This window comes from Lepisma saccharinum, chromosome 26, assembly GCF_977018435.1.
Source record: "Lepisma saccharinum chromosome 26, izLepSacc3.1, whole genome shotgun sequence".
NCBI classification, from domain to species: domain Eukaryota; kingdom Metazoa; phylum Arthropoda; class Insecta; order Zygentoma; family Lepismatidae; genus Lepisma; species Lepisma saccharinum.
This window is the reverse complement of record NC_139254.1, coordinates 19,137,774-19,150,865: the sequence shown is the minus strand read 5'-3', so window position 1 is coordinate 19,150,865 and position 13,092 is coordinate 19,137,774. Positions and strand designations below refer to the sequence as shown.

Genomic DNA, 13,092 nt, shown 5'->3' with positions numbered 1-13,092 from the left:
AGTTTGGACATGAGGGAATTTTAAAATTTCCCCCTTATACTCGGTACGTAGGATTCCGTTGAAAATGCCCTAGAACCTAGAATACGATTCGAAGAAATATATGGAGCATACAGGGTGATTGCCGAAGGAACGTACTTTGATTTCATTGTAAAAGCAAAACCTCGCTCGCCACAGGTTGGGCACCGCGGGACATTAAGTTTTTCATTATTCCCTCGTATACGTTATTTTGTGACATTTCAGTTCGGTGCTAGTTCCCTAGAAGCAAGAATATCGTTCGAAGAAATATTTTGACTATACAGGGTGATAAACAAAGGATGTGCTTACGACACCCTAGATTATCAGATCTTCGCGGGCCACAGTTTGGACATGAGGGAATTTTAAAATTTCCCCCTTATACTCGGTACGTAGGATTCCATTGAAAATGCCCTAGAACCTAGAATCCGATTCGAAGAAATATATGGAGCATACAGGGTGATTGCCGAAGGAACGTACTTTGATTTCATGATGAAACCAAATCCTCGCGGGCCACAGGTTGAGCACCGCGGGACATTAAGTTTTTCATTATTCCCTCGTATACGTTATTTGGTGACATTTCAGTTCGGTGCTAGTTCCCTAGAAGCAAGAATATCGTTCGAAGAAATATTTTGACTATACAGGGTGATAAACAAATGATGTGCTTACGACACCCTAGATTATCAGATCTTCGCGGGCCACAGTTTGGACATGAGGGAATTTTAAAATTTCCCCCTTATACTCGGTACGTACGATTACATTGAAAATGCCGTAGAACCTAGAATCCGATTCGAAGATATATATGGAGCATACAGGGTGATTGCCGAAGGAACGTACTTTGATTTCATTGTAAAAGCAAAACCTCGCGCGCCACAGGTTGGGCACCGCGGGACATTAAGTTTTTCATTATTCCCTCGTATACGTTATTTTGTGACATTTCAGTTCGGTGCTAGTTCCCTAGAAGCAAGAATATAGTTCGAAGAAATATTTTGACTATACAGGGTGATAAACAAATGATGTGCTTATGACACCCTAGATTATCAGATCTTCGCGGGCCACAGTTTGGACATGAGGGAATTTTAAATTTTCCCCCTTATACTCGGTACGTAGGATTCCGTTGAAAATGCCCTAGAACCTAGAATCCGATTCGAAGAAATATATGGAGCATACAGGGTGATTGCCGAAGGAACGTACTTTGATTTCATTGTAAAAGCAAAACCTCGCGCGCCACAGGTTGGGCACCGCGGGACATTAAGTTTTTCATTATTCCCTCGTATACGTTATTTTGTGACATTTCAGTTCGGTGCTAGTTCCCTAGAAGCAAGAATATCGTTCGAAGAAATATTTTGACTATACAGGGTGATAAACAAAGGATGTGCTTACGACACCCTAGATTATCAGATCTTCGCGGGCCACAGTTTGGACATGAGGGAATTTTAAAATTTCCCCCTTATACTCGGTACGTAGGATTCCATTGAAAATGCCCTAGAACCTAGAATCCGATTCGAAGAAATATATGGAGCATACAGGGTGATTGCCGAAGGAACGTACTTTGATTTCACGATGAAACCAAATCCTCGCGGGCCACAGGTTGAGCACCGCGGGACATTAAGTTTTTCATTATTCCCTCGTATACGTTATTTGGTGACATTTCAGTTCGGTGCTAGTTCCCTAGAAGCAAGAATATCGTTCGAAGAAATATTTTGACTATACAGGATGATAAACAAAGGATGTGCTTACGACACCCTAGATTATCAGATCTTCGCGGGCCACAGTTTGGACATGAGGGAATTTTAAAATTTCCCCCTTATACTCGGTACGTAGGATTCCATTGAAAATGCCCTAGAACCTAGAATCCGATTTGAAGAAATATATGGAGCATACAGGGTGATTGCCGAAGGAACGTACTTTGATTTCATGATGAAACCAAATCCTCGCGGGCCACAGGTTGAGCACCGCGGGACATTAAGTTTTTCATTATTCCCTCGTATACGTTATTTGGTGACATTTCAGTTCGGTGCTAGTTCCCTAGAAGCAAGAATATCGTTCGAAGAAATATTTTGACTATACAGGGTGATAAACAAATGATGTTCTTACGACACCCTAGATTATCAGATCTTCGCGGGCCACAGTTTGGACATGAGGGAATTTTAAAATTTCCCCCTTATACTCGGTACGTACGATTACATTGAAAATGCCGTAGAACCTAGAATCCGATTCGAAGATATATATGGAGCATACAGGGTGATTGCCGAAGGAACGTACTTTGATTTCATTGTAAAAGCAAAACCTCGCGCGCCACAGGTTGGGCACCGCGGGACATTAAGTTTTTCATTATTCCCTCGTATACGTTATTTTGTGACATTTCAGTTCGGTGCTAGTTCCCTAGAAGCAAGAATATAGTTCGAAGAAATATTTTGACTATACAGGGTGATAAACAAATGATGTGCTTATGACACCCTAGATTATCAGATCTTCGCGGGCCACAGTTTGGACATGAGGGAATTTTAAATTTTCCCCCTTATACTCGGTACGTAGGATTCCGTTGAAAATGCCCTAGAACCTAGAATCCGGTTCGAAGAAATATATGGAGCATACAGGGTGATTGCCGAAGGAACGTACTTTGATTTCATGGTGAAACCAGATCCTCGCGGGGCACAGGTTGGGCACCGCGGGACATTAAGTTTTTCATTATTTCCTCGTATACGTTATTTTGTGACATTTCAGTTCGGTGCTAGTTCCCTAGAAGCAAGAATATCGTTCGAAGAAATATTTTGACTATACAGGGTGATAAACAAATGATGTGCTTACGACACCCTAGATTATCAGATCTTCGCGGGCCACACTTTGGACATGAGGGAATTTTAAAATTTCCCCCTTATACTCGGTACGTACGATTCCATTGAAAATGCCCTAGAACCTAGAATCCGATTCGAAGAAATATATGGAGCATACAGGGTGATTGCCGAAGGAACGTACTTTGATTTCGTGGTGAAACAAAATCCTCGCGGGGCACAGGTTGGGCACCGCGGGACATTACGTTTTTCATTATTCCCTCGTATACGTTATTTTGTGACATTTCAGTTCGGTGCTAGTTCCCTAGAACCAAGAATATAGTTCGAAGAAATATTTTGACTATACAGGGTGATAAACAAAGGATGTGCTTACGACACCCTAGATTATCAGATCTTCGCGGGCCACAGTTTGGACATGAGGGAATTTTAAAATTTCCCCCTTATACTCGGTACGTAGGATTCCGTTGAAAATGCCCTAGAACCTAGAATCCGATTCGAAGAAATATATGGAGCATACAGGGTGATTGCCGAAGGAACGTACTTTGATTTCGTGGTGAAACCAAATCGTCGCGGGGCACAGGTTGGGCACCGCGGGACATTAAGTTTATCATTATTCCCTCGTATACGATATTTTGTGACATTTCAGTTCGGTGCTAGTTCCCTAGAGGCAAGAATATCGTTCGAAGAAATATTTTGACTATACAGGGTGATAAACAAAGGATGTGCTTACGACACCCTAGATTATCAGATCTTCGCGGGCCACAGTTTGGACATGAGGGAATTTTAAAATTTCCCCTTTATACTCGGTACGTACGATTCCATTGAAAATGCCCTAGAACCTAGAATCCGATTCGAAGAAATATATGGAGCATACAGGGTGATTGCCGAAGGAACGTACTTTGATTTCATGGTGAAACCAGATCCTCGCGGGGCACAGGTTGGGCACCGCGGGACATTAAGTTTTTCATTATTCCCTCGTATACGTTATTTGGTGACATTTCAGTTCGGTGCTAGTTCCCTAGAAGCAAGAATATCGTTCGAAGAAATATTTTGACTATACAGGGTGATAAACAAATGATGTGCTTACGACACCCTAGATTATCAGATCTTCGCGGGCCACAGTTTGGACATGAGGGAATTTTAAAATTTCCCCCTTATACTCGGTACGTACGATTACATTGAAAATGCCGTAGAACCTAGAATCCGATTCGAAGAAATATATGGAGCATACAGGGTGATTGCCGAAGGAACGTACTTTGATTTCATGGTGAAACCAAATCCTCGCGGGGCACAGGTTGGGCACCGCGGGACATTAAGTTTTTCATTATTCCCTTGTATACGTTATTTTGTGACATTTCAGTTCGGTGCTAGTTCCCTAGAAGCAAGAATATCGTTCGAAGAAATATTTTGACTATACAGGGTGATAAACAAAGGATGTGCTTACGACACCCTAGATTATCAGATCTTCGCGGGCCACAGTTTGGACATGAGGGAATTTTAAAATTTCCCCCTTATACTCGGTACGTAGGATTCCGTTGAAAATGCCCTAGAACCTAGAATCCGATTCGAAGAAATATATGGAGCATACAGGGTGATTGCCGAAGGAACGTACTTTGATTTCATGGTGAAACCAAATCCTCGCGGGGCACAGGTTGGGCACAGCGGGACATTAAGTTTTTCATTATTCCCTTGTATACGTTATTTTGTGACATTACAGTTCGGTGCTAGTTCCCTAGAAGCAAGAATATCGTTCGAAGAAATATTTTGACTATACAGGGTGATAATCAAAGGATGTGCTTACGACACCCTAGATTATCAGATCTTCGCGGGCCACAGTTTGGACATGAGGGAATTTTAAAATTTCCCCCTTATACTCGGTACGTAGGATTCCGTTGAAAATGCCCTAGAACCTAGAATACGATTCGAAGAAATATATGGAGCATACAGGGTGATTGCCGAAGGAACGTACTTTGATTTCATTGTAAAAGCAAAACCTCGCTCGCCACAGGTTGGGCACCGCGGGACATTAAGTTTTTCATTATTCCCTCGTATACGTTATTTTGTGACATTTCAGTTCGGTGCTAGTTCCCTAGAAGCAAGAATATCGATCGAAGAAATATTTTGACTATACAGGGTGATAAACAAAGGATGTGCTTACGACACCCTAGATTATCAGATCTTCGCGGGCCACAGTTTGGACATGAGGGAATTTTAAAATTTCCCCCTTATACTCGGTACGTAGGATTCCATTGAAAATGCCCTAGAACCTAGAATCCGATTCGAAGAAATATATGGAGCATACAGGGTGATTGCCGAAGGAACGTACTTTGATTTCATTGTAAAAGCAAAACCTCGCGGGCCACAGGTTGGGTACCGCGGGACAATAAGTTTTTCATTATTCCTTCGTATTCGTTATTATGCGACATTTCAATTCGGTTCTAGTTCCCTAGAGGCAAGAATATCGTTCGAAGAAATATTTTGACTATACAGGGTGATAAAGAAGGGATGTGCTTACGACACCCTAGATTATCAGATCTTCGCGGGCCACAGTTTGGACATGAGGGAATTTTAAAATTTCCCCCTTATACTCGGTACGTACGATTCCATTGAAAATGCCCTAGAACCTAGAATCCGATTCGAAGAAATATATGGAGCATACAGGGTGATTGCCGAAGGAACGTACTTTGATTTCGTTGTGAGACCAAATCCTCGCGGGGCACAGGTTGGGCACCGCGGGACATTAAGTTTTTCATTATTCCCTCGTATACGTTATTTTGTGACATTTCAGTTCGGTGCTAGTTCCCTAGAGGCAAGAATATCGTTCGAAGAAATATTTTGACTATACAGGGTGATAAACAAAGGATGTGCTTACGACACCCTAGATTATCAGATCTTCGCGGGCCACAGTTTGGACATGAGGGAATTTTAAAATTTCCCCTTTATACTCGGTACGTACGATTCCATTGAAAATGCCCTAGAACCTAGAATCCGATTCAACGAAATATATGGAGCATACAGGGTGATTGCCGAAGGAACGTACTTTGATTTCATGGTGAAACCAAATCGTCGCGGGGCACAGGTTGGGCACCGCGGGACATTAAGTTTTTCATTATTCCCTTGTATGCGTTATTTTGTGACATTTCAGTTCGGTGCTAGTTCCCTAGAAGCAAGAATATCGTTCGAAGAAATATTTTGACTATACAGGGTGATAAACAAATGATGTGCTTACGACACCCTAGATTATCAGATCTTCGCGGGCCACACTTTGGACATGACGGAATTTTAAAATTTCCCCCTTATACTCGGTACGTACGATTCCATTGAAAATGCCCTAGAACCTAGAATCAGATTCGAAGAAATATATGGAGCATACAGGGTGATTGCCGAAGGAACGTACTTTGATTTCATGGTGAAACCAAATCCTCGCGGGGCACAGGTTGGGCACCGCGGGACATTAAGTTTTTCATTATTCCCTTGTATACGTTATTTTGTGACATTTCAGTTCGGTGCTAGTTCCCTAGAAGCAAGAATATCGTTCGAAGAAATATTTTGACTATACAGGGTGATAAGCAAAGGATGTGCTTACGACACCCTAGATTATCAGATCTTCGCGGGCCACAGTTTGGACATGAGGGAATTTTAAAATTTCCCCCTTATACTCGGTACGTAGGATTCCGTTGAAAATGCCCTAGAACCTAGAATACGATTCGAAGAAATATATGGAGCATACAGGGTGATTGCCGAAGGAACGTACTTTGATTTCATTGTAAAAGCAAAACCTCGCTCGCCACAGGTTGGGCACCGCGGGACATTAAGTTTTTCATTATTCCCTCGTATACGTTATTTTGTGACATTTCAGTTCGGTGCTAGTTCCCTAGAACCAAGAATATAGTTCGAAGAAATATTTTGACTATACAGGGTGATAAACAAAGGATGTGCTTACGACACCCTTGATTATCAGATCTTCGCGGGCCACAGTTTGGACATGAGGGAATTTTAAAATTTCCCCCTTATACTCGGTACGTAGGATTCCATTGAAAATGCCCTAGAACCTAGAATCCGATTCGAAGATATATATGGAGCATACAAGATTTTTGGGGAAGGAACCTGCTTTGATTTCTTTGGGAAACCAAATCCTCGCGGGCCACAGGTTGGACACCGCGGGACATTAAGTTTTTCATTATTCCCTCGTATACGTTATTTTGTGACATTTCAATTCGGTGGGAGTACTCTAGATGCTAGAATATAGTAGGAAGAATGATGTTGAGTATGCAGGCTTATAGAAAAATGTTGTAGTTATGAAATCCTACGTTTTTTTTTTTTGCGGTTTTTTTTTTCAATTTACCCATTACAATTGCATTTGTATCCGTACGTGCATACATTTTTGTAATATCGGTGACTTTCGTGTATCCCCCCCCCACCCGAAAACAAATATAAATTCATAAACTGCTATTTGCATAATTTTCCGGCTCTCTCGAATTGGATGGCTTTTTTTTACACTCCTGGCAACCCTGAGCTACCATCTACATCCTTAGCTTCAGCTGCGTTCAGGTCGCTTAGTTCTCGTTTCAGTTCGGTGCTAACTTCACGGACGTGCCTATCTGAACAAAGTGAACTCCAAAAAAGAAAAAAAAAAATGCAATTTTTTTTACTTTACAGTATGTCTCCCCAGGATAGTGCTGCAGAATCGTACAAGATAAAAACAAACACAAACACACACACAAAAACCGTACGCTATCGGATGATTTTGTGAATATCCTGATTGCAAGTACTACCGAATTATTTACCTTACAATTCTTTCGGCACATTCAGTTAAACTGCTCCAAATTACGATGACTACAGTCTCGTAAGTCTCTCAACATGAACAATTTTAAAAATATATATATTAAAGCAAAATCCGTCGATTACTTACGATCCTTAGCTTCAGCGACAGTACAAATTAATATCGCTGCTGTTGCACAGAGTAAAAATTGTTTCTTATCCATGATTTGATAATTAATAGTCCTCAAATACACGGGCAGGTATGTTCTCAGACTTTCTTCTTTCAGTCCTTTACAATGACGACATACAAGAGAGATCCGATTCGTGACGAAATATATTCACATGATCATTGCTCTTCGACCTTTTGCACTTCCTGACAGGAAGAAAGTTGATCGTGACCAGAGAGCCCGACATCACGATCAGCTGAGTAAGACCATAGACATACACATGACCAGAGTTGCCAACTTTGAGTAGAAGTAAGTGGGAGGTTAAAAAGGGGGAAAGTTACCCATCTCGGTTCCGACTTCGGAGAACGATTACTCGACTTTTCAGGGCACCGAACAGTCTGGAAATTCCAAGTTATCGTGTTTAAAAGTGCTCAATTCTCGATGTTTTCTTCATTGCCTGCTTTTATTCCTGAAATACAAGAACCACCACTTAACGCGGTCTCCCTTATCGCACAACGCTAGGACAACCTTGCGTTCTGACGTCAGAAGAGGAATAACAACGTTGTTAGATTAGCTGTTAGGTTTGGCTCTTTTAGCATTAATACAATACACTGCAAATGTATTATTTATGCTATAGCTCTTTTCAGTTGTTACGGCGTGCGCTCTAGAAGCTGGCAGGGGAAGTGGAGAGCGGGGAAACGACCTATCCAGCGCAACGAGACAGGCCGGTTAGAGAGAGAGACTGCAGCGTTGCCAGAGTAGCGGGAAAGGCGAGTTGAAATCGAAAGAACCATGAAATACAGACGTCCCATTGTTCGCGTATGGCCTGAGAATGCGTATTATCCCCATCTTGTGGCCAGTAGAATACCGATAAGTGTATGATATCAAGTGTATACGTTGTAGGAATTATTTCCAACTGTATCGAATGGTAGCTAGCATTGTCCATTACAATCACTGCGTCTTTGATGTTCCTTTCGTCAAGCGTATCTAAAAACTGCAAAAACCACTAAAAACTCATTTACATTCCTGTAGAAAACCAGTGTGACTGGAACCTACGTGACAAACAATAATGCGTCCACCTTTACCCACAGGCACTTTTAAACCCCCTGTACCCTCTTCATTTTGCCAGATTTTCGTTGGAGCGTAATTCTGATGTATGTACGTTTCATCTAAATGAAATACTTATAGGGCAAAGGTTCCTTATTTTTTAGAAGATGCATTTTTCGCAAAAACGTTACTCTGGCTGTAACTATATCGGCTCTCTCCATCAGAAATCGTCTGCCGTCGTTGCTCTTTTTGTACTTTAACCCCATAGACTTCAGTATCCTCCACAACGACGAAACTCACCACTGAAAGCTTATTTGTGTATGCAAATCAACGAAAACTTGTTCAGTGTTGGATATTAACCCTTTACATAAAACCCGAGGATAATTCTTCTTATTATATCTTTATCGCAACCGTCGATTGCCTTTGTGATACTGTTCCTTTTGATTCGTTTGCGCGGTGATTCAAATGACATGGATCCCGACGCCTCAAGCCTATCTTTGCCTTCCCTAACAATATGCTGCACAGTTCGCGACACTCCACAAGCTTCCGACACTCTCTGTTGCACTTTGTGCACACTTACCAAGGGACCACTGTTTTCTGCTTCCTTTTGAAAATATAAATGAACCCTACACATTATTTTCCTGCCTTGGCTACGAACTACCTCCTTTCTGTTCGCCATCGTACGATACAAAGCTAGCAATGGAACAACGAGAGTACAAATAAACGTCACATCACATGCCATATACACGTTTATCGAAGAAACAATGCAGTTAGGCAATACAGGACGCGACAACAATTACTCCCACGTATGTCATTCCTACATTCCGCTCATAACAAACAGGAATCAACACTGGGCAAAACACCATCAGCAACGCGGTGAATTGGCAACACAGCAACGTGCAGAACGAAGTTAGCGCTGCAGCTTCCTCCCGCGACTGCGTAACTCTCGGCTCCACCGCTAGGTGGTCTATTCTCTGGTTGGTCAGCGGCATGTTCCCCGCTCCCCACTTCCCCTGCCAGCTCTATCTACCATGCTGCCAGCTATTTCTAATCTGTGGCTGCCAGATTCTAGAGCGCACGACGTAAGAACTGAAAAGGAGAACTAAGCCTAGCTAACCTAACGTAACAACTTAGCAGTGGTCAGAAGTAGCGAGCTACTTGTAGCGTCTCTACTGTAGCTAGCTACAAAATTTGTAGCTGTAGCGACGCTACATTTTGAAAATTGTAGTTGTAGCGGTAGCGAATCTACAAAATTCCTGTAGTTGTAGCGAAAATTTCGCTAGAGCTACATTTTCCACAGCATTTTGAGGTGAATTTAATGTGGCAACAGCGTCAGAAAAAATCGACAATAACCCTTAATTTTGCAGGCCGTTCATTAAGACAGTCTATTACATGAAGACACAGGTTATCTAGATTGTAGATTATAGATATCTGTGTAATTTATTTAATTAGTATCTGAATAATTCAGATATCCACATATATGTAGGTATGTCCGACCTTTCAGACTTCAAAAGAGGCATGATCATAGGAGCCCGCCTGGCTGGAGCATCTGTGACAAAAACAGCTACACTTGTTGGTGTAGCACGGAGCACAGTGTCAACTGTTCTGACAGCCTACAGACAACGTCTGCAAAGGAGAATAGTGGGCGAAAAACAAAGTTATCCAACAGGGATCGACGTGTGTTGAAGCGAATAGTGACCCGAAAGCACAAGACAACACTGTCCCAGATAACCGCAGAGATGAACAATCACCTCCAGGACCCTGTATCAACGAAAACCATTCAAAGGGAGCTGCATTCTGTGAACATTCATGGCAGAGTTGCCATCCCCAAACTGTTGGTGACTCCACGTAATGCAGTGACACGAAGAAGGTGGTGCCAAGAGCACAAGAATTGGACACAGCAGCAATGGAAACATGTGATATGGTCAGATGAATCGTCTTTCACATTATTTCAGACCACAGGACGTGTTTATGTGTGGAGAACTCCTGCTGAAGCATTTGATATTGACTGCTTAGTGCCTACCGTGAAACATGGTGGGGGGTCTGTGATGGTTTGGGGGGCTATATCTTGGAATGGTGTTGGCCCACTTGTCGTCCTGCGCGGGAGAATCAACGCAGAGAAGTACTGCACCATCCTGGGTGACCACCTCCATCCCATGGTTCAGACTTTGTTTCCCGATGCATGCCCCATCTTCCAAGATGATAACGCCCCTATTCACACTGCTAGGTGCGTTGATGCATGGTTTGATGAGCACAGTGACGAGGTAGAACATCTCATCTGGTGTCCACAGTCCCCCGATCTTAACATCATTGAGCCTTTGTGGGGTATTTTGGAGGCCAAAGTGCGTAATTGGTTTCCACCTCCAATGACACTTTCGGAACTTGAGACTGTTTTGTGCGAGGAGTGGCTACGTATTCCAGTTCACACTGTACAGGACCATTATTTGTCTATCCCACGTAGGATACAAGCTGTCATTCAGGCAAGGGGGGGCCCAACCCCCTACTAATACAAGTTTTCTGCAATTGCATTGGTGTTCATATTATTTTGTCCATTACCTGTACATTGGCAGCTATCCAAATCACTTTTAATTTGATTGATTGATTGAATTAACCTTTGGGCATGTCGGGACTTTAGGCCATTTTGCACTCTTCAATGTGTATGGGGAATTATCCCCTTATCTAAAATTCTTACTTAAAAATTTAAAACAAGGGGTGTAAGAATCCCATTGGGGAAAATTAAAAGGGCACGGTTGTAAAGGGACCTGCACAAGAGAAACACAACACATTAAAGAGTAACCAAAAGTTTTTCGCAGGCAGTGAAAGAGTCTGGCTTTTCACAAAAAGACATTTGATAAAACTGTCATCTCCCAACAGGGTGATTTAATAGTCTGCCTGAGAGAAGCAAATTCGACACATTCAACAATAATATACCAAATACTTAAAATAACGTTACAAACACAACACATTGGGGGTTCCAACCCTTGCAGCAAGTGACAAGGAGTAGACGGTTGTGTCCAAGATGGAGTTGACTGAGAAGAATTTCTTCTCTGTGAGCGAGACGGAATGAGGAATGCCATGCACCTATGGTGGGCTTAATAACATCATCACTCATAACCTCATCTTTGCCGGACCCTGTGGCCGAGTGGTTAGCACATCGCGCTGCGATGCCAAGGGTCCCAGGTTCGAATCCCGATCGGGCTTGGTTGTTTGTGAATGTCCATTCATCAATTTCATCATTCATCCCCATCTTCGCATATTAGCCCAAAGGCACAAAACGCGAAGTAAAATAAACTAAATCAATCAATCAATCATAACCTCATCTCATCGCTGTATTAGCAGACCTGAATTTGAATATGGTAGAAATTGTTTCTTTTATTTCTAAAATTAACAAAAAATGCATCAGCAGAGTCTACACAGGCTTTTATCATTCCACAGTCCTAGAATGGTTTCTTCTTTTGAGCAATGATCCATGAGACACAGTAGGATGACTCTGTGGTAAATGTCTGTTATATCGGACACACATTTCTATCGGATATTTTCAGTTTTAAATGGTTCGGACTTACCAATTGTGTATTGCGGAACATAGTTGAAGGTACCATTATGTTTTTTACATGAAAATAACTTCGATTTTTCACAATACGAGTAATTCTTTTGGTTCCTTTCTTCCGTTGTGGAACATACAATATGGCGCAGACAGCTGTGGATCATCGCACGTCGTGCTTGTGTTTTGTCGATTTGGAGTGGGTATGCAGTGTTTCAACCTTCTTAACTGAAAAAATACCTACTTTTGTGTTCATTATGTCATCACAAACCATTGACGGATAGCCCCAAAAACCATCCCCGATAGCCCCAAAAACCATTCACGATAGCCCCACGAACCATTTCCAGCAAGGTTAGGTTAGGTAAGCATAGTTTAAAAAAAATTCTGGTAAAAAAAATGCACGTTTGGAAACACTGGCGAGACCGCATGACTTTCGACGCTCGCGCAATCTGCAGGTACATAATGGAAACATTGGCATAATGTTGTCGCTTTGCACAAAATGCAAGTTTATTATATCAAAAGTGCTTATTTCTTGTTGTGCAGCATTCTACGGTGAGAAAATACCTCCAAGAACTTTCAAAATACTACAGAAACTCATTTCCGTAAGTAGTTTCTTCTGTAAAAATGAACGTGTCTCCGATATAACAGACATTTACCGACTCTGTTTCTGCTTTGTTGTTGTATTTTTTAAACGAATTAATGCTGTCAAAATAACAGATTTTTCAGCAGCCTTACATATTATTTTCTCAAAGCAGTGTATGGGGGAAAC

At 42.0% G+C, this 13,092-nt stretch overlaps 1 protein-coding gene across 1 annotated transcript in view; it reads right to left on the bottom strand.

Moving 5' to 3' along the window:
- The window catches only part of LOC145979422 (uncharacterized), a 57,377-nt gene extending 49,382 nt beyond the window's left edge, over positions 1-7,995 (bottom strand). Inside the window, exon 1 of the mRNA XM_083112307.1 lies at positions 7,720-7,995. Coding sequence (XP_082968433.1) covers positions 7,720-7,792 — 73 coding nt within the window. The 5' untranslated portion in view covers positions 7,793-7,995. The remainder of the gene's footprint in view (positions 1-7,719) is intronic.
- Between the last annotated feature and the right edge of the window lie 5,097 nt (positions 7,996-13,092).